General features: G+C 39.6%; 1 protein-coding gene across 2 annotated transcripts in view; it reads left to right on the forward strand.

The window, feature by feature from the left end:
* Positions 1-27,819, forward strand: part of PCSK5 (proprotein convertase subtilisin/kexin type 5) — a 461,615-nt gene that overhangs the window by 23,476 nt on the left and 410,320 nt on the right. For both annotated transcript variants that reach the window (XM_034967553.4, XM_024930148.4), the window contains exon 2: positions 17,764-17,868. In XM_034967553.4, coding sequence (XP_034823444.2) covers positions 17,764-17,868 — 105 coding nt within the window. The remainder of the gene's footprint in view (positions 1-17,763; positions 17,869-27,819) is intronic.

Here is a 27,819-nt window from a genome sequence, read left to right on the forward strand (position 1 = left end):
TGAGTTCCAGTATCTTCAAGTTCTATTATGAAAGCAGCTCCTGAGAGTTGCTTCATTAAACTTTTCTATTTCTCAGGATCCTCAGTAGGATGTATATATTTCTTTAATAATTCTTGCTAATAATTTTTATATTTATCAGGGCCTGTGTTTCTTTAGGAGATATATGTGTGGGGAAAATTGGTCAAGGGAGTTAGCATGTGTAGGTATGTGGCATATAAGCAAATAATTCAGTTTTAGAGGTAGTATTTTTTTCCCCTACTTCTGTGAAAATCTGGCTTTTACACCCCTTTCATTAAGCTGCCTTGATTAGAAATGATAAATATTCCACACTTTGATACGGTAAAAGGTGTGAGGAATAGTTTACAGTTCTACCTTGGTGACTGTTTAGGAATAAGGTAAATGATTGATTGAATGGCTAAAGCATGCCCATCTTGTTTTGTCCGTTGGAACCACAGAACTCTTTCCTAGGGGAAGTTAGAAGGCTCATTTTGGGGAGGCATGCATAGTGATGACTTTTCCAAGTAGGAATCTGACCGTGTTATAATGGGGATGCCTTTACCCATGACTGCAGTGCTAAGGGCTGGCAAGCTAACCTTGGCTTTCCTTGGCTGATCCTGACTGTATTATATGGTTTGTTGCAATTGTGTGATGAGGAGTAAAGTTGCTGCATCCATCACATTGAGCAGCCTGGTCTGTTTATGGGTCTGTAGAACTTATACAGTAACCAAATCAAGAGAATAGAGACATAGCTGCATATCTAATGCAGTCACTGTTAAGAATCAAAATTAACATGATACATTTGAAATAGGAGAAAGTGCTTGTGGGCTGTGGGAACCATTCCCCACTCTTGGTCTTTATCACTTTAATTTCTTGAGGCTTTAAACCTATTTCACAACTTAGTGACAGACCGTTGGCATGTTAGAACTAAGAAGGAGGAAAACTTATGAAGCCCTGTTCTTTCACTAAATTACCTGCGTGTATTTGAACAATGCAAATAAAACAGTCAGGCAATATCCAGTGTTTGGAATATTAAAGTAATTCATGGATTAATTTTCAGTGGTGTAGAAGCCTCTGATTGAAGCTTAATATATATTAAATGCACTTTCTTCATTTATGCAGATATGAGGAATTGTCCAGACAAGTATAAGTCTTGAGTAACTACAAAAATCTATAAATGTTGCAGTGATTCTTTTGGTAAAACACTGTATTGAGTTTATCTTTTACATCAACAGTAAGTACTTAGGAATGATGGAAGTGAGATACTTAAAACTCAATCTAGTGCGGGAAGTTACATATTCTTAAACATCACTTCTAACTTTCTATTTTGTGGATACAAACATTTACTTGGTAGGCATAATGGTTATTTAAACTCTTTTTTGGGCTTATTTGACAGATATTTAAGACTAAGCAAGCTGCTGAGATAAAGGTCAGTGGACTTTTTATGTTAAGAAAGAAAATTAAAAGCTTGGCACTTTAAAGCCAGGCTCAGGAATTGTCGAGATAAAGATATTAATCTTAAAGTTAATCAGGTCAGGGTTTAAACTTTAATAAAAATTGAAAATATGACTCCAAGAACGAATATGTACTTTAGCATTTAGCCTATTTAGGTTTAATATAGTATGGTGAAAATAGCACTGAGCTTGGTGTCGGAAAAATCTTGTTTCTTTCTCTTGCTGTTAGTATAAACTTGGGTAAATTACTGAATTTAGCGGCACCTCAGTGTTATTATTTCAAAAATGGAGATTATAACTTATTCATTCTGTAAATGTTTACTGGGCAACCACTCTATCCCACCCACTGTGATAGGTGCTGGCAATATAGCGGTGTTTTTAAAGTGAGTAAGGAAATAAACAGCTTGACCAGATAGAAAGTAACTGGGGAAGGCAATTTAGCAGAGAGGTCAAAGAAGACTTTGACTTCGGAAGAAGTGATATTTGAGCTAAGATCCAAAAAACGAGAAGGAAGTAAGAGGCAAGAGATTGAAAAAAAGAGAATTCCAGGCAGATGGGGCAGCAAGTGCGAGGGTTCTGAGGCTGGAAGGAAGGCCAGTGGGTTGGTGCGTAGTGAGTGAGGGTTAGGGAGAGGTGTTAGGGGATGATGTTAGACAGGTAAATGGGAGCCAGATATGATAGGCCCTTGGGTCAAATAAAGGCATTTTTTATCTTAATTTAAAAGTAACAGGAAGTAATTGAGAAGTTTCCCAAAGGGGTGATATTACCTTGCATAAAACAAAGTAAGGGAAAGCTCTTTAAAGATGGGAAAAGCAAGGCCAGGCGAGGTGGCTCACGCCTGTAATCCCAGCACTTTGGGAGGCCAAGGCGGGTGGATCACAAGGTCAGGAGTTCGAGACCAGCCTGACCAACATGGTGAAACCCTGTCTGTACTAAAAATACAAAAATTAGCTGGGCATGGTGGCATGTGCCTGTAATCCCAGCTACTCAGGGGGCTGAGGCAGGAGAATCGCTTGAACCTGGGAAGTGGAGGTTGCAGTGAGCCAAGATTGCGCCACTGCATGCCATCCTGGGCAACGAAGAGAGACTCCGTCTCAGAAGAAAAAAAAAAAAGATGGGAAAAGCATATGAATATAAGCAGTTAATATTGGTGTTACATAGGATAAGACAGTAAGACAAAGACACGTGGCCTGATGAGTTATTTATCCTGTTTACAAGGTTGTAAAACTGTTGAAGTGGGCAATCACGTATGATGCTGAAACATACAGATAATCCAAAACACTTTGCATTTTTATGTGTTTTGGAAACAAGTGTGTATGAAGGTGACAGGTAGCAAATCTATCTTGGTAATATTTTAATTAGACTGATATTTAAATTTTTGTTGCTTTGAGCATGCATCTGCTGAAGAACCGTGTGTCACCTGGGAGCTAACATCAGATTCAATATTTGCCCCGAGGCAGCTCAAAGAGTAGATGGTTCGTTTATGCAGAATCAAGATTTATAGTCCATGGATATCATGAGCAGATAGTATCAGTAAAACAGAACCCCAAGAGGAGACACTGATAATTTAATGCAAATAAAACCTTGCTTTACACATTGCACATATCTGCTGATATAATTGTAAAGATATTTGGGATTACTTTATTCATCTTGCTTGTGTTTGTTGAACTCCTGTTAAGCCTGATAAGAATAACATTTTTCTACTAAGATATCTGTTGAGATATCTAAACATTTTACTTGAAAAGAGGAAGAAAAATTTAGAAATTATTATTGGTCCTTCTATTTAGGAAGTAGAAGCTAAGAAGAGCATTAACCTAAAGTAGAATATGGCAGGACTTAATGGTTATGGGAAGACAAACTTTTAATTTTTAATAGTTACAATTATTAGTATGCATGTCACCTGGGAATTTTTAGTTCTGAAATTTTACTCGGTTATGAGGTGAACTGAGTTTTCCTCAAGATAGTTTCTCATAGGTAACTATACTTCTTCTAATACTGTGAACATTATTAATGTTTTTCATTATCTTCTGGAGTTGAGTTTGGATAAAACTCTTCTTGAAATCCCATTTTATTCTAAACATAGATTGGGCCCTTAGCGTTATAAAAGAATACAAATTAATATAGATTGGTTGGGTATATGCAGGGTATATTTGTGCTTCATCTTGACTGCACAGGTCAGGATAGACGATAATGTGCTTGCACCCTTTGTTGAATGTTGCTTCATCAACACTCTTGGTGACCTCCTTCTCACCTCTTGGATTGAGCTGGCTGAGCAGGTGATGACTAGATTCTGATTCAGTTAGGGTGGGGCTCATTAACATGCATTTCTGCCAAGCTCATTGATGCCAATGCTGCTGGTCCAATGCTTCTGGCCCCAGGGCCACACTTTGAGAGCCACTGATTTATAGATTTTTATTACTTATTTCAAGACATTTATATTAGGTGTTGTATGGCTGATAGCACTTAGGAGACATCAAACTATATACACCTTCTCATCTTTGTTTCAAAATTACCAGCCATTTTTTTTCAGTTTACAGTAGTTCCAAATGACTCCATCATGTAGCATAATCGTTTGTATTTTGTTGTGACTAAGATGGTCATGTTAGTGGAAAGCAGCACTTTACTAGAAATGCTGAAATATTTCATTTATTTCATAAAAGGAAAACTTTACATATTGCAAATGATTCTCAAGGTTGCTTTTTGCACTGTATAATTCCAAATGTTGATGTGGTTGCTATGACTTTAGGAAAGTTCTTTAATTGAATAACATCAATTTGATCATATATTTTAATCTAAACAAATAACTTCTTAATGTTTTGCCTTTCCTTTTGCATTACCTTTCCAACTAGCTCTCTTGATGACAGGGCTTTTCTCTGTAGAGTTAAAAATAATCAGGTTTATTGAGGTATCATTTGCATGCAGTGAAATTCACTGTACAATTCTGTACGTTTTGACAAATGCGTATGGTTGTATAGCCACCACCATAAGACACAGAAAAATTCCTTTGCCTCAAAAAATTCCTTAGTGCTGCTATGTGGTCAGCCTTTTGCCTCACCTCTCACCTCTCACCCTTGGCAGCTGCTAATGTGTGTTCTGGTGTACCTTGCCTTTCCAGAAGGTCATATAAATGGAATAATACAATAGGCAGCCCTCTGAGTTTTGCTTTTTCCTTTGTTGTAATGCATCTGAGATTCATCCTTGATTGATTAATCAGTAGTTTGCTCCTTTTTATTGATGAGCAGTATGACATTGTATGGATGTACCAGTTTATCTTTCCACCAGCTGTAGGGCATTGGGTTGTTTCCAGTTTTTGGTGATTGACTAAAGCTGCTCTAACAGTCATGTACAAGTTTTGGAGTGAACGTTAAGTTTCTATTTTTCTTGAGGAATATAATTAGTAGGATTTCTGGGTTGTATGTTAAGTGAGTAATTTTATGTGAAACTGCCAAACTGTTTTCCAAGTATTCCCAACAATGTATGAGTGTTCCACTTACCCCACATCCTCAGCATCATTTGATATTGCCATTTTTTCCTTTTATTTTTATCTGATTTGATAGGTGTTTATCTGTGATGTCTTTAATTAATACAACAAGCCAATAGCTGCCAACAGTGGCTGAACCTCAGGAACTATAAAAATAGGACCTATCCTTACATCTGGTTAGAAGCCTCACCCTCTGCCATTATCCACAGATGCTGCTGCTCTTCCCCTAGTCTGGGCCCACTTCTGTGGTCACCATGGTACAGGTGCTAACTCTGCCAGTCCTTAGAAGGACCCAGATGGGAACAAGTGAACAAAAAGCATCTCTGGGCTGGGTGTGGTGGCTCACGTCTGTAATCCCAGCACTTTGGGAAGCCGAGGAGGGTGGATCACCTGAGGTCATGAGTTCGAGACCAGCCTGGCCAACCTGGTGAAACCCCCGTCTCTACCAAAAAATACAAAAATTAGCTGGGTATGGTGGCACATGCCTGTAATCCCAACTACTTGGGAGGCTGGGGGAGGAGAATCACTTGAATGCGGGAGGCAAAGTTTGCAGTAAACCACTGCACTCCAGCCTGAGAGACAGAGTGAGACTCCGTCTCAAAAAAAAGAAACATCTCTGAACTGAACAGCCATTAGCAAAGATATAGGGGGAGCTTCTCCTCCTAATAGGGTTTTAAAACTCGGAGTGACAGGGTCATAAGCTGTCCCAAGCTAGTCTCTATCACATGTTTTTTGCTTTGTTTTGTTTTTTAAGAGGTGGGGGTCTCTCTCTGTCACCCAGGCTGGAGTGCCGTGGTGATCAGAGCTCAATGCAGCCTCAAACTCCTGGGCTCAAGCGATCCTCCTGCCTCGGCCTCCCAAAGTGCTAGAATCTATCACATACTTTTAATTTAATGCTCACATCTTCTCTACTCCAAATATTCTCCTTTAAGAATAAAATGGGTTATTTTAAATGCTATAAAGCTCAAGGCCAGGTGGTATGGGTCATGCCTGTAGTCCCAGCACTTTGGGAGGCCAAGCTGGGAGGATTGCCTGAGCTCAGGAGTTCAAGACCAGCCTAGGCAACATGACAAAACCCTGTCTCTACTAAAAATACAAAAACTAGTTGGGCATGGTGGCACACACCTGTAATCCCAGTTACTCTGGAGGCTGAGGCACAAGAATCGCTTGAACCTGGAAAGCGGAGGTTGCAGAGAGCCAAGATCGCACCACTGCACTATAGCCTGGGTGACAGAGTAAGACTCCGCCTCCAAAAAAATTAAAAAATAAAATAAAAAAACAAATAAAAAAATGCTATAGAGCTCAAAATAGCCTCTGTTTACCAGTATGAAAAAATACTGGCAATTCTGAATCTGATTATATCATACACATTCAAGTACATATTTTCTAAAAATTTTTTTGAGGGGAGAGAGAGTTTTTGGAATCATTAATGGAAGGCATAAAAGAATGAAACATGCCAGTTAACATTAGTTTTAAAATAAAAAAGTTGTTAGAGATTTTTTTCATTTAAGCTTATTTTAATTAACTAGATAGGAATATTTAAATGGAGATTGCAGGATTCAGGGTAAATGTTTCTATTTCTGCCGAATGAAATGGATGAATTAGAACAGTAGTTCTTCACCTTGGCTGCATATTAGAATCACCTAGATGTTTTCAAAAAGAAAAGTACCGATGCCCTAGCCTTAACTCAGACCCTTAAGTCAGAATCAGAATCTCTGGGGCAGGTGTGCAGGGGTCAGGGGATTGGTCCTTTGGCATTAGTACTTTTTAAAGTCCCCATATAATTCTAATGCATAGACAACATTGAGCATGACTGGACCGAAAGCGAACATACACTGTTCTAGGCAGTAATTCTAGCAATGTTTTCACCTATAAAAATTGTACTATTTTCTGTTTGTTTCCATCTATGTGGCAATGCTTCCGGTTCCCGAGATGATGGTACAGAAAAGAGTGAAGACCCCATTTTCAGACATGTGTTCTTTCTCTCAGCCTCTCTTGGGTTCTCTGTTTCGTTTGTGTGTGTGTGTGTGTGTATGTGTGTGTGTATGGGAAATGTGTGTCTTAAAAACAGGTGGGATAGCTTAAATATTAAACAATAATCTCTGTAAGTCTCTCCAGAAATTACTTACAGATGGGTTTTGAAGAACTTTTCATAAGAATGGCTGACTATAAATAGCAGTAATAAATGCTCTTATCTGAGGACTAGAGTACATGGGTTATTTTATATTAAGGATATAATTACTCATTTTGGACAAAAATGGATTGAAGAAAATAAAAGCGTAATGTCATTTCCAGGTCATTCTTAAATAACTGTTATAAACATACTGTAAGTTGAATGTTGAACCCAGTCCTTATCTGTAGTGTGCTAATATGAAAATTTATTTGAGTACTCTTGGGAGAAATGTTCTAATTCAATAGAGGACATAGGTTTCAAACTCACAGTTGACACCATGGGGTTGGCAGAATCAAGTCAGGACATTATCCTCATGTCAACAGGGACTGTGTTTTGTTCACTCTATCTGCAGTGTCTTTGGATCATTGCTTGGCACATAGTACACACTCAGTTAATAGATGAATGTCTGATAGTCTGTAAAAGCATTAGTAGGGTACAAAAATGAAATTCAACATTCGACAGAAATATAGATTTCTATCATTTACATGTACATTTTAAAAATTAAAGTACAGACTGGAGGAGAACCAAGTTAAAAAGAGTTCCCCAGGATTATTTATTCTGCTAAAGTATTCTGATTTTAAGCTACTTTATTAGAAGTACATTGCCAAGGGAGGTCATGGTATCATGGACTCTATCCCAACTCTACCTTACCTGGAGTTGAGATGTGTTGTGTTCTAGGCTCCAGGATTTCTGGGGAGACATTACAGATGGCTTGTCTAGGGGAAGTAACCTGCAAAAGCTTGTTACATGAGAAAAAAAATGGAGAAACTTGGAGGTTTGGCCAGAAACAAGGAAGACCCAGTAGGGATGTGTTGGCTGTCTGCCATGTAGAAGAGGGATGATGCCATTGGGTTGTTGCCTTGAGTAGTCAGTGGACCTAGGCTAATTACTGGGAAGAACTTTTTAACAAATGGGCTGCCCAGAAAATGCAGCACCCTAGCCAATTGGAAGGAAGGATTTCTGCATCCAGTGGGGAAGGGCAGATTAAAATCTTATGAAGATGTTTTCCAACTCTGAGATTCTATGATTTGCTTTGAGGCAAATCTCATGTTCCTTGTGAATAGTTGGGCAGACCATCAGATTTACACTTGAACCTGGGAAAATCTGGTGCTTATTCAACTTGCTGTGTCTTAAGTTTCCTTGGTGAAAGTGTTGCATCTGTTTCTTACCTGCTCAGGATTCGTAATCAGATGTTTTTGATTACCTGCTAGTAAGGTAAACTACGAGGACTTAAATTCTTCTGTACTCTATTCAGGTGGCTTTAGAATAAAATAATGAGGCCTTATATTAGTGAGGGCGAGGAGGTGAGACAGGGTGGGGATACTATGTTAGTGTACCCGTAGAATTGAATGTGACTCTACAAAACCCTTTGAGTAAGTTTTAAATAAAATCAAGGTGTTGTGCCTGGAAAAAGCATAGATTTTTGGAGTCAGGCTGACCTGGTTTCAAATCCTGGCTTGGATACTTCTTCACTTGGGCATATTACTTAACTTCTTTTAGGTTTAGAGTCAGTTTCCTTGTCCATCAAATTAGAGTAATTCTCCTTCCTTTGGAGGGTTGTTGGGAAGATTAGACGTAACGTAGGGAAAGCATTCAGGAAGTGGGAATGTTTATTAGTAGTCATGTCAATTACACAGTGGCTTTGAGTAGGTAAGTCATTTACTAGTTCTATTTTTCTAGGCAGATTCCTTCATTTTGGGCTTCAGTTTGTTTTGAGAATTAAACAAGATCAAGATCGTGTGAAAAAAAGTGCTTAGCAGAGTACCTATATTGCTGTAGCTATATTGGTATAACTATTTGGAAGCTGATAACCAAATACCCAAGGATTCCTAAAAATTATGAAGAATAAAAAGGAACCAAATTCAAATAGTCTTTCTAGTTTAATTTCCTTTTCTTTTGGGTGTCTCCTGAGGTACTAGTTCTACCTTGTGTTAGGTTCCTATTGCTGCTGTAACAAATTACTACACAGTTAATGTCTTAAAACAATGCAAATTTATTAACTTGCAATTCTGGAGGCCAGAATTCCTAACCTAAAATTGAGATACTGGCAGAGCTGTGCTCCTTCAGGAGATTCTGGAGGAGACTTTGTTTCCTTGCTTTTTCCAGCTTCTAGAGGCTATCTGCATTCCTTGGCTTGTGGCCCCTTCTACCATCTTCAGAGCCAGCAGCATAGCATTTTCAAATCTTTCTCCAATCTCTGTTTCCATCTCTTTCTTTCTGACTTCTCCTTTGGTTATCACATCTCTTTCTCTAATTGCTGCTTCCTCTTTTCTTTATAAGGACCCTTGTGATGATATTAAACCCCATCTCAAGTTCCTTAACTTAATCACACCTGCAAAGTCTCTTTTGCCATAAAGGTAACATATTCATAGGTTCTGGAGGTTAGGGTGTAGACATTTGGTGGGGAGCACTAATCAGCCGACCACATACCTGCATTTCATAGAGATTAGATATCTGAAATCATAGAGATTATACATCTTTCCTTGAGCACCCTGATTTAAAAATATCTATACTGTAGTGATTTTGCTCTGAATTCATGCCCTCTAATGCCATTCTCTGAAGAGCTCAAAGCTGAGTCTGAACCTGAAGGAATTTAGGAAGGAATCAAGGATACTCTGAATGATTGACTTGAAACTAAAATCTAAAAAAAAATAGCTTTTTTGTCATTGTGTGGCATTCTACTGCCTGTTGCAATAGCGTTTACGAATCTAGGTGTCAGGATGTTGTGCTTGTTTTGGAGTCAGGCTGACATGGTTTCAAATCCTGGCTTGGACACTTTGAGGTGAAGGTATACCTTAAAGATACTTTATTGCCGGCATGGAAACACTAATGTAAGTTCTCTGGGGTCAGCGGTATAACTAGGTATGAAGGCCAGGATTCTTGCCCCCGCCCCCCACTCCCAGAGAAAAGGAATGAGCTCTCTCTTACTCTTGGAGATACTTGGCAGTTCTCTTTTTGCATCTGCTCAAAGTAGATGGAAATATTCCTAGAAAATATCCCCTCTCTGTACAACTCTTAGAAATACAGCTTTCTGGACAGCGGTTGAGATCTCTGGGTAGCTGTAGTTTTAAGTTCATCCTTAGAAACTTTATATTTCGAACATCTTTTAGAGTAGTTAGGAGCATATGCTCTGGAACTAGGCTGCCCACCATCAACCTTAGCTTCATCCTTTAACTGTGTGGCCCTGGGCAGGTTCTTACACTCTGTGAACCTCTGCTTTCTCATGTGTAGACTAGGGATAATGATAACCTGCTAATACTGTTGTGAGGCGGCAGTGAAGTAATGGCTGGCTTGTACTCCATAAATATTAGCAGTTCATCAGATTGCTGCATTTCCTTGACTTTTGACTTACTATTTTAAAATTAATTCAATAGCCTTGTTATAAGTATGATTTTTGTTCAGTGATTTGAAGAAGTCATTAACTGTGATGGGATGAGGGAGGGGACTGAGAAATATAGACAGACTTTGATGATTATGTGGTTATTGGTGATACATTCTTAATTTCAGATATATTTTTATTCATTCCCCATGTATTTACTAAGCATAGAGCCTATGTTACATTATATGTCAGTGATTTACCCAAAAAGGGCTATAAAAGAATGAGCAGGAAACTTTCACTAAGGTTTAGAGACATGCCCACTGTTATTTTGAGTTCCTCAATGCCAGGGGCTATTCAGTCATTGCTTTATTCTACTCATTTATTGAGTGTGCCTGGCACTGTTAATAGGAGGTGAGACTAATCCAGCAGTGAATAAAACAAAAATCTTTCCTTATGGGGCTAACATTCTAGTGGGGAAAGACCGACAATAAATGGGTCATGTCAAGAGAAATATATATGTTATATGGGGATAAGTGTTATGGAGAAAAATAAATCAGGGTATGGGATATGCCAGAGGGCCAACAGTAATTTTAAATTGGGTGGTCACAGAAAGCCTCCCTAAGAAGGTGGCCTTTGAGAAGTGAGGAAGTGTGAGTCCTGGAGATTTCTGGAGGAGCATTTCAGGCAGAAGGAAGGAGGTGCAAGGGCCCCAAGATTGGGAATGCTCTTGGTGACTAAGGAAGGGAATCGTGGCCTCCTCCTCATGGATTCTCCTTTGAATGTTATGGAGTTTAGAACACAGAAGGCAAGTAGTTACAATTATTTTAACATTCTCACATTTAGCCAAGTGCTAAGGAAGCATCACACTTAAATTTTAATGAAGAGAAAACAGTATCTCATCACTGCCTCTGTAACTTTCTGTCTAAATCAGAAATGAGTTTAACAAGTGGAAGTTTCAGACTTTTCAGTTTTGAGTATTGGGAAGAGGTTCGTCAACAAGAACAATGGTCTTGATGACTTGGTTCTCCCCCATCTCACCTGAGCAGGTTGGAACAAGTGTGAGCTGGCGGACACATTCCAGCTCCACATCATGGATTCTTTCATTTCCCAATTCTTTCATTTCCCCATTCTTTCATTCGTTCTTTCATTTCCCAATCGCTAAGTCAGTCTATGGATTGCAAAGAAATAACCAGAATTCAGAAAAGGGGAATTTATAACTTTTTTGAAATCATTGGTTATTGAGGTATAATTTACATATCCCAAATGCAGCCAGTCCTGTATATAGTTGGCTGAGTGTTGACAAATGTATATACCCAGTGATGTGCAGATAAGTAGTTAACTGGCTCTTTATGGAGAAAAGAAAGCCCTAATTTGTGACCTTTGCCAGTTTTTTGTGATGTAAATACTTCTATCCTTGTTGATGTTAAGTCATCAACCTGCTGTCACTTAATAGGGTGCTGGGAAAAGATGTATTTGGATGTTAGAAGGCGATGAGGAGGAGCTGTTTCCAGCACACACCTTTGCACTTTATGGGATTACCATAATCAAATGCAAAACATTCTCAGCATGGTTCTCCAGGCATCTCCCAGCCTGTTCCCACTCCACACCCAGGCTATCACTGATCTGTTTTCATTCACTATACAGTAGGTTTATCTGTCTTAGAATTTTATGTTAATGGAATCATATAGTATGCATGTTTTTGTGTTAACATATTTTGAAATGTATTCATGATTGACTGTTCCTCTTAATTGTTTTTCATTACTGGGTATCATTCTATTATATGCCATATGATCTTTATTTTATCCTGTTATATTCTATTTTATACTTTATGAAAATAAGTTATGGTACATGTTTTTCATTCACCTATTGATGGACATTTGCATTGTTTCCAGTTTGGGGCTACTATTAAGAAAATTCTATGAACGTTTGTGTATGAGTTTTGTCTAGAAATAATGTTTTAATTTCTTTTGGGTAAATACCTAGAAACAAAATGCCTAGATCATGAGGAGAGTGTTTGTTTCATAAATGGCCAAATGGTTTTCCACAGACGTTGAACAATTTTATACTACTATTAGCAATATATGAGAATTCTCATGCCCCACAATCTCATTAAAACTTGGTATTGCCTGTCTTGTTAATGTTAGCCATTCTAGTGTGTGTGCAGTGCTATTATGATTTTAATTTTCATTCAAGCATCCTTTCATGTGCGTATTGGCCATTTGTATATCTTCTTTTGTGAAATGTCCATTCAAGCTTTTGCCCCTTTGGTTAATTTGTTTGTAGAATGGAGGCAAATAACTTTTCAAAAAGGAGGTACAGAATTTGGAGGAATCTATAAATTGAAGAAGGCAGGAGGGAAAACCAAGCAGAGAAGAAGCCCAAGAGAACTGACAGGTTTCTCAAGGTGGCCACAGTGCTGGTGACCCCAGTGCTTCATAACTAGGTGACCAACTGTCCCTATTTCAGCACTGAAAAATCCTGTGTCCCAGGAAATTCCTTAGTCTTGGGTAAACTGTCTGTGGGGGTTGGCTGGTCACCTTGCATAACTATGTACAAGGAAGCTGCAAACTCTGTGCAAGGAGTTATTAGACTGGTGAGGGGTTTCGCTGCATGCTCAGGTGAAGCTGCCAGTGGTGAATGATTTCTGAAAGGCCACACAGCTCCTCCTCAAGGGCAAAGCCAGTGTTAACACGTGGGTCTCAGCTGTCTGTTCAAAAGTCATCAGCTTGCTTGTGATATGAAAATTTAGGAACATTGGGAAGGTGTCCTCCTGCTGCTAGAAAAAAAAGTAAACCAAAAACTTTGGTGATTATTTTTTGAAATTACAGGCTCTCTGAACTCATTTATTTGGCTCAAGTTTTAATTTTTCTGATCAAATGCAGTTTTCCCTGAAAGAACTGAAACATTGAATCTTCTGGTCATTTATTAGTATAAAATAGTTTACAACGCCTTTCCTAAGAACACACTTTGGTTCTAGAAAGGATAGAGATAGGAAAATTCTGGGTGCAAGGGTGATGGGCTATCATTCAGGAAGAAAAAGCACAAAAACTTGACAGAATTAGGAAAAAGAGATGACATTCATTGACTTAGAGTTGTGTGTAGAGTTGTGTTAGTGTGTGACTGTACAGAAGAGGAGCTTTAGAGGGCTAAGAGTGAAGAAATTATTCTCTCTTTCCTTTATGTAGCTAGCTTTAAGGAAAAGGTTGGGCTTTGCACTATTTGCTATCGATTTTATACTTCATATACTCCTATTGTTTCTGATTTATTTATAAGATATCCCCATGTTAGTTATATATTGTTCCTTGTTTCAGTCCTTGCTGCTATTGAATAACGTAACCACAATCAGCTTTTGTTTTACATTACCCCAGAGAAGCTAGATGGAATGCCTGCTTATAGATAATATCACTGCTGTTTTTGTACACTGCCTTTCTTTTGAATAACTTCCAACATGTTGTGACATTTTTCTTCTTAATATTTATTAAATGCCCAACAGCATGTTGGTGCTGTTGAAAGAATATAAAAGATATTTCTCGTCAATAAGGGATATGCATATTAATAGATGAGAGATATAAACATGTTTTACATATATATATATATATATATATATATATATATATATATATATATATAAAATCCTAGAAGGTGATAGATTATTTTGTTTGGATGGGGCAGAGTAACTGAACTAAGGCACTTTACGCTTTAGCTGTTATCTTGCAAACAAAATGAAAGAAAATAAAGGGTAGAGATGTCTCAACCCACAACTTTCAGAACCTTGGAAGAGTTGGTACTGCAATTAAGGTAGAACTAAACCATTTTTGCTGAAATTAGCCTTAATGTGATAATTCTTTTATACTCATACTAGAGATTTTGAGCTGTATGTAGCTCTACTGTATGTGGTTTCAGTAATTTAAGGATTCTGATATTTATTTATTTATTTATTTATTTATGAGACGCAGTCTTGCTCTGTCACCAGGCTGGAGTGCAGTGGCACGATCTCGGCCCACTGCAACCTCCACCTCCCTGGTTTAAGCAATTCTCCTGCCTCGGCCTCCCGAGTAGCTGGGACTACAGGCGTGTACCACATGCCCAGCTAATTTTTGTATTTTTAGTAGAGATGGGGTTTCACCATGTTGGCCAGGATGGTCTTGATCTCTTCACCTCATGATCCCCCCACCTCAGCCTCCCAAAGTGATGGGATTACAGGCGTGAGCCGCCATGCCCAGCTGGATTCTGATTTTTAGGCCATTCATTCAGCAGTCTTTAATGAGATTCTATTCTGTGTTGAGCCATGCACTAGGAGCTGGGAATAAAATGGTGAGCAAAACAGATGTTTTCCTGTCTCAATGGAACATATGGGCTGATGGGGACACAGGCATTAAACCAGTATTTGTACTAATTAAGGTATAACTAGAGGTGCATATTCTTATGATTCTAATAATATGAGATGGTATAATTAATGACGCTGACCTTGCCTGGGGAGTTTTGGAAGACTTCCTACTTGAGACACAAACTATGAGGAAGAGGAGTTCAGCTGGAGAGGGTGGAGGTAGGGGAGGTGCCGCAGGTGGAGGGAGCAATGAGCTTGACACAGTCAAGGAATGGAAGGAAGGCCAGCATAGCTAGTGTATTAGTCCATTTTCATGCATCCAATAAAGACATACCCAAGACTGGACAATTTACAAAGGAAAGAGGTTTAATGGACTTACAGTTCCACGTAGCTGGGGAGGCCCCACAATCATGGAGGAGGGTGAAAGGCACGTCTCACATGACAGCAGACAAGAGAAGAGAATGAGGGCCAAGCGACAGGGGTTTCCCCTTATAAAACTGTCAGATCTCTTTTTTTTTTAAGACAGAGTCTCACTCTGTTGCCCAGGCTGGAGTACAGTGGCACGATCTTGGCTCAGTGCAACCTCCGCCTCCCAGATTCAAGTGATTCTTCTGCCTCAGCCTCCTGAGTAGCTGGGATTACAGGCATGTGCTACCACGCCCAGCTAATTTTTGTATTTTTAGTAGAGACGGGGTTTCACCATGTTGGGCAGGTTGGTCTTGAACTTCTAACCTCAAGTGATCCAGCTATTTTGGCCTCCCAAAGTGCTAGGATTATAGGCATGAGCCACTGTGCCCAGCTGATGATCTCTTGAGACTTATTCACTACCGTGAGAACAGTATGGGGGAACCCACCCCATGATTCAGTTATCTCCCACTGGGTCCCTCCCACAACATGAGGGAATTATGGGAGCTACAATTCAAGATGAGATTTGGGTGGGGACGCAGCAAAACAATATCAGCCACAGTACAGAGAGAATGCTGGTGAGTGTGATTTGAGGTGAGGCCAGAGAGAGGCTGGGCCAGACCACACAGGCCCCTAGGTCGGAGGAGGAGAATGGTCTATTCAGTGAGTTAGATGAAGCGTACGGAATAGTTCCCTGGCATGGTGTGAATAAAAGTTTAATACAATATTATTATTCTGATTTACTTTTAAAAACTATATTATGAAATAGTATTAATTGTTGACTGATACTATTTATTTTAAGGGCAAAGGGAATCCACTAAAGGATTTTAGGCAGGGCTAGGCCATAGAACACAGCCAGATTTGTATTTTGAAAGCCTCATTCCAGCTACTGTATAGAAAACAGATATGAGAGGGGGTTGTTCTGTGACGATCTTCCTTATGGAAATTCTGTTTCTTTCCACGAGAACTACTGTATTTACCAAAGAGTGCTTTTGACAAAAGTTACAGGAGATGACAACTCTAAGCTTCTTGGGATTTTAAGGTTTTCTTGTAAAGGATTATGCAACCACTCCTGAATTCTACCCTTAGTCCTCTGGAATCTTAAAATGGGCCTGTAAAACCCTCCTTAAAACAGTCCTGGAGGCTGGGGCTGGCATCTGTGCCCTCTTCCTCATTGTTCACTGCTGCTTCAGAGTCCAGGATCATTGAGATGAGAGGCTTCCCCGCCTGCATTCCCCACTTGTATTCAGAGTGCAGGATTTCATCTGTGTAGGTCAGAGCAGTTTCCACTTGAATAAAAAATGTGAGACTTAGACTTTGTTTCAAATCTTAATGATGAGACATTCAATTACTGTGTAAAGCCCTAGTGAGGACATGATTTCTAAATGGCACAGAAATTGAGTGGGATGGTGGTTGAGAACGTGATGAACAGAAGGGAAAGAGAAATAAACTTTTTATCTGGAAAAATTAACCTGGGCCAAGACTTTTTTTTTTTTTAAATTAGGAAAGCTGAACTTTTGACTTGTCCCAACTGGAAAACATCCTGATGATAGTTATTATTTTAGGGCAGAGCCGTGGATGTCCTGGAGAAATAGCTACTATAGTATTTGCCCAAAGCATGTGAGTGTCAAAGAATGGAATCTGGGCACTGCAGTGGTCTTGGAAATTAACTAGCCCAAAGTCCAATTTTATAGAAAAGGAAAACAGAGACTTAGTGTATGTTATTTAGCTCTGGTGAGTGTCAGCTGGAATTAGAACCAAGCTCTTCTGTCTTCAATGCATAGTTCAATTTTCATTCTATGATCCACATTTTATAATTTGCTGAGAAAATATGGTTGGTTGAGGTTTTGCTAGTTTGCTTTCCCAAAGTGGACAGGGGCTTATTTTCAAAGCCATCCTAAACAGACCTAACTGAGGAAAGGTGTATGTAAATGAGGGGACTAGAATGTTAGAGAACTGGATAAGATAAAGTAGAACCAACTGTTTTTATACAGGAAGCTTAGCTGATAGGTAGGATGTATGTTTTTGTCTTGTTTTAGAAATTGCGATTTTACTTTTAGTTTTGCAATAAATGAATAAGCTATATATTTATACTGTCTACAGAAGTCAGAAACAAACGAAGTCATGTTATCTTTGTGAATGATCAATTGCTTAAGACATATTTCAAATTAACTGTATAAATAATCTAACAAGGTCCTTCATTGTACATTTCTCAGAGCAAACAAAATGCAATGTGTTTTTATAACTAGATAAGTATTTGATTTTTCCCCCTCTTTCCCACATTTGGGTATAGATTGATATAGAATTACTTAAAATGCTGCATATAAATTAAACATTAAAAGGAGATTTGGAGAGGCTAAGCTGCCCCATTATAATCTTCAGTTCCGCAGTCACTGCCTCAAGGACACTCCATTTCATATCACATGTCTTTCTTTTGAAAAGTGATCACCAAGGTTCAGGTAACATTTAAGCACAGCCAGCAGCTGCATAATTTATGGACCTTTTTTGTTTTGTGTTCCTTTTTAAATGAAAAACAGGAAAACAGAAGACGGTTTTCACACATTAATGTCTTTTTTTTGTTCTTTCCTTCCCACCCTTCCTTTGCAGATAGGGGCCCTGAAGGACTACTACCACTTCTACCATAGCAGGACGATTAAAAGGTCAGTTATCTCGAGCAGAGGGACCCACAGTTTCATTTCAATGGAACCAAAGGTAAGAAGAACCAGTTGCGTGGGGACCAAGAGGCAAAGCTTCTGCATTTTTCATTGGTAATAACACACTAGGGGCTGAGGACCAGCATGAAGGCTCAGATTTCTAGAACTGTCATATTATCCTTTGGTCTAGTGTCTATGCTTCCTCTTTAGATAAAACTAGGCAGTGGCTTGATTTTTATTGATCTGCCACTATCATCCCAGTTGTAGAGTAGCCCAGGGGTATCCATAGCTATGGGTTCTCATGGAGAAGTGAGAGGGGATAGGGAGTGGGGAAGACAGAGTTTGATTGAGAATGATTGAACTGTTAACAATACCATACTGTCTAGCTATTTGCATACAGATCTGAGGTTGTATGAGCTCCACAAAAGGAGGGGTTTCTTCCAGAACCCTTAGGTCAGGGGTACAGATCACCGTGAATCCTCATGATTTTACTTGGCATTGATAGACCCACACCATTGGCAGCCTCAGGACTAGACTGTGTCTGGAACAGGTGGGATACTGAACACAGAAAGGGGAGAAGCTGACTCCTGCTCTTGGGGCCTCATCAGGTATCTTTCTTGTGCCAAGTCCTTTTGGGTTTTCCAGACAACGTACCCCTGGGAGAGCCTAGAAGCAAGCATGCTATGCCTAGGTTCTCCCGTTCTAGAGAAGTGGAGCAGCTTTGAAATGGGAGATGGGAAGCTGAGGGGTGTCAGGGACAAACTAATAGCCAACAACTAAGACTCTGAGGTCGAGTTCAGTATCTGCCCTTATTAATTAAGTTGGTGGAAGGAATGGAGTTTTGACTGAGAACTAATTGGCCTCTCTGATGTGTCAAGTAAAGGGGAAGAGGGCGCATCTGTACCAACTTGCCCTAGTTCCTCTGTGGGCTCCCTGTGTATTATTGATTGTAGGGTGTTCTTGCTTTTTTCCCCTCCTTACGATTTGGGTTTGCCTTAAGAACTCATTTTCAAATAAATTGATAGATAAGCCCCTACCAGTGCGCATAGCAATCTCAGCTAGATATCCTCGAAAGTTATATTCCTTATAAAGCAAAAAGGCCCCTGTTTGAATTAATATGCAAATGAGGTTTGCAATATTTGCGTCTTGCCCTCAGTTATGTGCTGTAGTTAGCCTTGTTTAATTTTTTTCTGGAATATGTTCATGATTATGAAATTGTAACTTGGCTAGAAAAAGCACATACTTTCTATGTCCCTATTTTCTGTGGGTTATAGGAATATCCCCTAATACATTTTCATGGTCTGTGGATTACACATTTTTTCCTTTGTCACTATTCAGAATTGAATTTTTCTGGAAAGGCAGTCCGTTTGGGACATTCATGAATTAGCTGCATTTTCAAAGCAAAGTCATATTTTTCATCTCAAACTTTTTTGAAGCTTTTCTTGAACTTTGGTAATTAAAACGACGCTAATTTCAGACCTCATGTACAAAATCAATGTGAATTTGAAAAACCAAGTACTAGTGGTTTGGGAAGTAAGAACAGAATGTTATGAGGCATTATTTTCATGATGAAGGATTTACTGAACATGGAGTTATTTCGATCCTTCTTGTTATCTTGGGGCATCTTGGTGTTTATTTCTTCTTATCTCAGTGCATCACATGGCTTATGCGTGATCCGACAGAGACCTTGTATGCTAGGACACATAGTACCTGGAATGCACTCCTATTTCAGGAGAGTGGGGCCATTGCAGGCCAGCCCAAGGGTACATGCTGCACTCCCCTGCCTCCTCAATAAAAATAATCCCTCAGAGTAGAGCCACAACTTACTCTCCATTCCAATGCCGTCTGCTCATCGTTCCCACCTAGCATTTACACAGGACAGCCACGGTTCCTACCAGCTTTGCAGAGAGAGAGCCACAAATTGGGGTTTGCCCACACTTTCGGATCTTTCTTGTAGTTCATTTATTCTTTGGCCCTTTTTCGAGCCCCTAGCATGTGCCAGGCCCTGTGTTAGGTTAGGCTCCGGGATTTGGAGACACATTGGTGCCCTAAGGGAGCTTGCTGCTTTCAGGGAAGACCATCCAGGACATTGCAATGCTTCTCAGTGTTGGGGGTGGGGGGAGCAAAGGACATTGGGGGTTCCTAAGTTTTTTTGTTTTTTTTTTAAATTTTTTTTTTAAACACAGTCTCACTCTTATTGCCCAGGCTGGAGTGCAATGGCACGATCTCAGCTCACTACAACCTCCAACTCCCGGGTTCAAGCGATTCTCCTGCCTCAGCCTCCTGAGTAGCTGGGATTACAGGTGCCTACCACTACCCCTGGCTAATTTTTGTATTTTTAGTAGAGATGGGGTTTCACCATGCTGACTAGCGACCTCAAGTGGTCTGCCTGACCTCAAGTGATCTGCCCGCCTCAGCCTCCCAAAGTGCTGGGATTACAGCTGTGAGCCACCGTGGCTGGCCTTGTTTTTTTGTTTGTTTTAATTTTCAGAAACTTTTTATTTACAGAGAATTTGCAAACATGAAAATCTTACAAAGAATTTCTATATACTCTTCCTAGATTCCCCAAATGTTAATGTTTTACATTTTACCACACTTAGTTGATCATTCTTTCTATCTACACACACATATACACACATATTTTTTATTTTTACTTTATTTTATTTTTGAGACAGAGTTTCACTCTGTCACCCAGGCTGGAGTGCAGTGGCACGATCTCGACTCACTGCAACCGCTGCCTCCCGGGTTCAAGAAATTCTCTTGTCTCAGCCTCCTGAGTAGCTGAGACTACAGGTGCATGCCACCACGCCCAGCTAATTTTTTGTATTTTTAGTAGACACAAGGTTTCACTGCGTTAGCCAGGACGGTCTTGATCTCCTGTCCTCGTGATCCACCCTCCTCGGCCTCCCAAAGTGCTGGGATTACAGGCATGAGCCACTGCTCCTGGCCAATATTCACATGTATACGTATGTAAGGTATGCATATATATACATTTTCTGAACATTTGGGATCAAGTTACAGATATGATGCGCCTTCAATTCTAAATAATTCACTGTGTATTTATTTAAAATAAGGACATTCTTTTTTATAACCGTAAGTATAACAATAAAAATCTGGCTATTAATATTAATTTAATATTATTAATATTATATATTATAATTATATATATTATATATAATTATAATATTAAATATTAATTTAATATTAATCTACAGACTTTATCCAAATTTTTTGATTGCCTCTTTTCAGGGCCAGGAACACATTTAGTTGTCATGTTTCCCGAGTCCTCTTTACTCTGTCATATTTCTTCAGCTTTCTTTTTTTTTCTTTCATAAGCTAGAAATCATTTAACAAGTACAAGCCAGTTATTTTGTAGAATATTTCTCAGGTTGGGTTTGTCTGTTTCCTCATGATTAGATTCAAGTTTGGCAAGAACATTTTTGCTAGAATATCAGAGAAGTGATATGTTCTTCTCAGTACATCAGATTGAGAGGCACATGATACTGCTTTGTTTCATTACTGGTGGTGTTAACTTTGAACAAATGGTAAATATCGTATCTGCCAGTTTCTCTACTTTAAAATTACTACAAGCACACCTCAGAGATAGTGCAGTTTGGTTCTGGACCTCTTCAATAAAGCAAATATTGTAATAAAGCAAGTCACACTAATTATTTTCCAACGCATATAAAAGTTATGTTCATACTATCCTGTAGTCTATTAAGTGTGTAATAGCATTACGTCTGAAAAATGTACATACCTTAATTAAAAAATACTTTATTGCTAAAATTTTCTAATGATCATCTTCAGTGAGCCATAATCTTTCTGCTAGTGGAGGGTTTTGCCTCAATGTTGATGGCTGCTGACTGCTCAGGGTGGTGGTTGCTGAAGGTTGGGATGGCTGTGGCAATTTCTTAAAATCCAACAACAATCATATTTGCCATATCGGTTGACTCTGTGTTTGCCAACACAGTTGTAGTCACAAAAGATTTCCCTGTAGCATGCAATGCTGTTTGATAGTATTTTACCTGCAGTAGAACTTCTTTCAAAATTGGAGTCAGTAATCCTCTGAAACCCTGCCACTGCTTTATCAACTAAGTTTATGTCATGTTCTAAATTCTCTGTTGTCATTTCAACAATGTTCACAGCATCTTCACCAGTAGATTCCGCTTTCTTTGCTTAACCATAGGAAGCAATTCCTTACCTGTTCAGGTTTTATCATGAGATTGCAGCAATTCAGTCACATCTTCAGGCTCCACTTCTAATTCTAGTTCTCTTGGTGTTTCTATCACATATCACATCTGCTGTGATTTCCTCCACTGAAGTCTTGCATTCCTCAAAGTCATCCATGAGGGTTGGAATCAACTTCCATCAAACTCCTGTTAATATTGCTATTTTGACCTCCCCTTATGAATCAAGAACATTCTTAATAGCATCTAGAATGGTGAATGCTTTCCAGAAAGTTTTCAGTTTACTTTTCCAGATCCATTAGAGGAAACACTATCTATCAGAGCAGTAGCCTTACAAAATCTATTTCTTAAATATATTTGAAAGTAGACATTACTTCTTAATCCATGGACTGCAGAATGATGTCGTGTTAGCAGGCATGAGAACAGTAATCTCCTTGTAAATTTCCATCAGTGCTCTTGGGTGACTAGGTACATTGTCAGTGATCAATAATAGTTTGAAAGGAACCTTTTTTTAGTGATAGGTCTCAACAGTTGGCTTAAAATATTTAGTAAACTATGCTGTAAACAGATGTGCTGTCATCCAGGCTTTGTTGTTCCACTTATGGAGCACAGGCAGACTAGATTTAGCATAATTCTTTTTTTTTTTTTTTTTTTTTTTAAAGAGTCTCACTCTGTCACCCAGGCTAGAGTGCAATGGCACGATTTCAGCTCACTGCAACCTCTGCCTCCCGGGTTTAAGTGATTCTCCTGCTTCAGTCTCCTGAGTAGCTGGGATTACAGGCATCTGCCACTATGCCTGGCTAATTTTTGTATTTTTAGTAGAGACGGGGTTTCACCATGTTAGTCAGACTGGTCGTAAACTCCTGACCTCAGGTGATCCTCCTGCCTTGGCCTCCCAAAGTGCTGGGATTACAGCTGTGAGCCACCACTCCCAGCCCTCCATTTAGCATAATTCTTAAGGGCCCTAGGATTTTTTAGAATGGTAAATGAGCGTTGGCTTCAACTTGAAGTCACCAGCTCCATTAGCCCCTAACACGAGAGGTATCCTATTCTTTGAAGCTTTGAAGCCAGGCACCTGCTTCTTTCTAGTGTGAAAGTCATAGGTGGCATCCTCTTTCAACAGAAGGCTGTTTTATTTCATCTACATTGAACATCTGTTGTTTAGTGTAGCTGTCTTCATCAATGATCTTAGCTGGATCTTCTGTATCACTTGCTGCAGCTTCTCATCAGCACTTGCTGCTTCACCTTGCACTTTTATGTTACAGAGACAGCTTCTTTCCTTAAACCTCATGAACCAACCTCTGCTAGCTTCATACTTTTCTTCTGCAGCTTCCTTACGTCTCTCAGCCTTCTTAGAATTGGAGAGTTAGGGCATTGCTCTGGATTAGGCTTTGGCTGAAGGAAATGTTGTGGCTTGTTTGGTCTTCTATCCAGACCACAAAAACTTTCTCCCTATCAGCAATAAGGCTGTTTCTCTTTCTTATCATTTGTGCGTTCATGAGAGTAGCACTATTTAATTTCTTTTAAGAACTTTTCCTTTGCAGTCACAGCTTGGCTGTTTGGCTCAAGAGGCCTGGGTTTCTGCCTATGCTGGCTTTCGACATGTCTTTCTTACCAAGTGTAATCATTTCTAGCTTTTGATTTAAGTGAGACCGGAGTGACTCTTCCTTTCATTTGAACACTTAGAGGCCATTGTAGGGTTATTAATTGGCCCAATTTCAATATAGTTGTGTCTTAGGAAATAAGGAGGCCTGGGGAGAGGGAGAGGTGAACAGCCAGTCAGTCTAGAGCAGTCAGAACAAACGCAACATTTATTGATTAAGTTCACTGTCATATGGGTGAGGTTTGTGGCACCCTAAAACAATTACAATAGCAACATCAAAGATCAGTGATCACAGATCACCACAACAGATATAATAACAATGAAAAAGTTTGAAATATTGCAATAATTACCAAAATGTGACCCAGACACACGAAGTGAGCACACGCTGTTGGAAAAATGGCACTGACAGGCTTGCTCGATACAGGATTGCCACAAATCTTCAATTTGTAAAAAGCGCAATATCTGCAAAGTGCAATAAAGAGAAGTGCAATAAAACAAGGTATGCCCATATTTTCCCTTCTCCAATTAATAAGTGTTTTGTGGGAAAATACTTAGAGACTGCAAATTTCTACAAGCTCATTTTTTATTTTTTACTCCCAGCTGACTTCATTGGGCATATAAGGCAAGTGTTGGTGTGACTAGGTTTCTTGGGCAGGTCTCTTTCTTTGATCTTGGATGTGGATAGGGTGGGTGATTTGTGTGCCAGAGTGGGGGTACATTTGTGGGTTTGGACCATGTGAAATGGCTTCGTGGAAAATTGATGATGCAACCTTAAAGTTATTTTTGATCATCACCTTCTCAAGAAAGGAAAAACACATGAGTGAATTGTAGGGGATACACACACTAAACAGATCCTGGCTTTTACTTACTATAGTAAATTGCACACTCCCTTTTTCCCCTCCTTTTATTCTTTACTTACAAGGCTCCAAAGAAGGAAATGCAAAAGTAGCCACATTGTAAGAGCAACCCTCTTGGTGCTAAGAAAATGATGTGGTCAGTTTGGGCACATGAGCCCAGAGAACAAGAATAGCCTTGACTCACACATATAATGTGTGTTAACATTATGTTATGATTAACTTTTTAAATGACAGAGATTCACAGACTTCTAACATAGAAGCACTAGGGCAATAATAACACAGTTTTGCAGAAAGTGCTGTTATATTTTATAGCAGTCTGCCCAATAAGGCTTTCATCCTTCTTGTCCACATCTTTCTTTTTGACTTAACATTTCTCTGAGAGATCTAAGCTAAATTTTAGAAACAATAGTCTGAGTTCACGTTTTCAAAGCCTCTTACTAGTCTGTTTATAAATTTTGGTGAGCCACAAACATTTGGGTCAAGGACAGTGTTATCTGTAGGAGAATATTGGATGGAAGCTCTTTAGTTGCTCATGGAGTTGGAAGGGTGTGAGGGGGAGTGCGGAGAAGATCATTTTCTTTCATTTTCCTTCCCCTTATCCAAAAACAGAAAAACTAAAATCCTAACTTTTCTAGTAGGGTAGGGCATATTTGACTTTTAAAAATAAAAACCATAAACTGCCATCAAGTTAGACACCCATGCGCTATGCATATGTAGTTAATTACATAAGCATAGCTTCCCCTTTTTCCCATTAGATTTTATCTTGAAGGTTCTAGCCTATCAATCTTTTATCTTTTCCATTCCTTTTTCTATCCTCAAATCTATTATGGGCCAGTTTTTATCCAAGACTAAGACAGTGTCACTCCCTCCGATGAGTCAGCAATGGGCATCTCCCATCTTGTCGCTCCCTACGTTCACCTCAGCCAGCCTGCCTCATCACGTGGATGTGTGTGGCTGCGTTTCTCACTTGGAAAAGCTATTCATATAACATTACTTATTGTGGAATCACAGACTCCTTAGAATTAGAGTTGATTTAGTCTTATCACTTTACTATCCAATGCTGCCATACCATCCATTGTACTTCTAAAAGGAATTTTTTCAGATCTGTTTGAACATTTCCAATCAAAGAGGCTTCACCATCAGACAGGGCAAACATTTCTATATTTTAAGAGATTTAACGTGTTGGTTATAATCTGCTTGCCTGTAACGTCTACCCATTGAGTCTACTTTTGCCTTCCAGAATTCTATACACTGTTAAATCCATTTCTCTATAATAGTTCTTTAAATATTTGAAGCCTTTTGTTTATTCTCTTGGAAAAGCAATTGTCTCCTCATAAGTGTGGCCCAGCATCAAGTTCAAGGCTTTAGCTTCCCATTTGTTACATTTATCCATAAGCCATTTCCTCTGAAGAGAATTTAAAGCAGAGCATTCAAGCATTGTGCAATGAGGAAAGGGCATAGGAAAAGGACAGGAAGGGAGAAATGAAGTGATTGGATGTAGCTGGCAGGATCAGATGAACTCAGACCTGTGAAAGAAGAAAAGCAAGTTCAAGTTTCCTACTCATTCAGGCTGGTGCCTGTTGTGCTCGGGATTAGATTTTCAGGTGCCTGGGGTTTCTCTTTTTGCCTCAAGAGTAAAATAGGTGTGATGGAGTAACTGGAGTACAGGAGCACTTCCCTGTACATAATGGAGAGGTCGTGCGCATCTACTCCTTATCAGTCAAATTCCATTTCCCCATGGATTCACTTTATAATTTCAGAAGTATTTTTTCTTTACTACTACTAATTGATCTGTAATTGATCCATGGAGGCAACCATCACATTTGCTATCCTGAACTTGGAGACAAAACCATTTACAAGCTTTTTACATATAGCCGATCTACTAGGTGAACTTTGGAGTTAAAGAACCTTATTTAGTTAAAAATAAGTATTCAGAAGTGTCTGAGGTCAGTCTTAACATGGCTTACATTTCTGCCATGCCTCTTCATTAATTGTGGCCATGCTTTTTCACAAATAATATTTCATGGGGTCTAGCGTAGCTTCAAAATGAGTTTCACCTGGAGTTCAAGTGCTTCCTGTGTAGGCCACTGCTGCATTGCCTCTCTCCCAGCCTGCCCTCCTTCCAGCGGGCACTCCTGGGTGTTTTCTTTGGCAGGTTAACGTGCTGCTCTTCAGTTTTAAATGCGATAATGACTTAATGTTTGGGCTTTCTTTTGTGCAGTGCAGTTTTATAAGTGTAATATAACAATCCAGGGTTTGTGCTCATCCAGCTGTGTGGGCTGATCCAGGGTGTGTTGAGATCTGTGGCTTTGGCCTTGTGTTTCTGCACAATGAGGGTGGCTGTGTTTTCTTCGGGTACGTACCTGAGGCTTTGTGTGGTTGCTTAGGAATGGTGATTTCACGTTTGCCTCTCATCATCTTACTGGTAAGTAAAAATGGTTACCAAATATCCTGAGAATGCACTGTATTCTTCTGGAAACAGTATGGGCTTGGATCCAGTGACAAGCAGAGAGGCTGCAGACGTGCTGATCAGGAGGGACTTAGGACAGCTCTCTCGTTTCTGGCTACCTTTTTTGCCATGTTTTCACCAGCTATGAATGCGATCATTATAGCAAATCCCTGTCTTTAACATTTGATAGCATTTCTGAGTCTTTGCAAATCCCACTAGATTGCATACACTCTTGGGAGAAGCCTTTCAGCCTTAGATTAGCCCTTGGATCCATTTATGGTGACACGATGATTAGGAGTGTGGAAGAGACCTGAAGAGGCATGTGGGTGCCGGGTCCACTGTGTTCTCCACCTCCCTGTCCTATCGGTTTTGTTTCCAGGTCTCCTAGGTGTCTGGATGGTCAGAAACCAGAGGGTCAGATTGTACGCTGCTGGAATATCTGATGGGAAAGTTTCGATCAAAGACCCAATCTCTTATAGGCAGAAGTAAATTATTTAAAAAATGATTTCTCAGCTACTTTGGCAAGGCTGCCAAATCTTTATTAGAGAGTGCTTGCCAGTACTTCACTTCAAAAGGTCATAAACTCACGTGCCTTGAGTGGGAGTGCAGGTAACATGAGTGAGTGAGAAGGGCCAGGCAGGAGCTCACCGGGCATGCGCCAAAGCGTAGCGCACTCGTTGCCTGCCCGGAGCAGCTGCTACCAACTGAGGCCGGTTGTCCTCAGGCTGCGGAGCTGGCTCGGTGTTGCCAATTTAAAAGGACCTGCAAGTCTCGACTTTTACATATCATTTTCCAATTTTAAATATTGGCAACTAGTTCAAAAGTTTAAAAATATTTGTGTGGATCAAAGGAAACACATCTTTGGGGCATCCCAGTTTATGACCCCTTGGGTTGGCTGTGTTGGGAGAAAGGG

The sequence above is a fragment of the Pan paniscus genome, chromosome 11, assembly GCF_029289425.2.
Source record: "Pan paniscus chromosome 11, NHGRI_mPanPan1-v2.0_pri, whole genome shotgun sequence".
In the NCBI taxonomy this organism is placed as follows: Eukaryota; Metazoa; Chordata; class Mammalia; order Primates; family Hominidae; genus Pan; species Pan paniscus.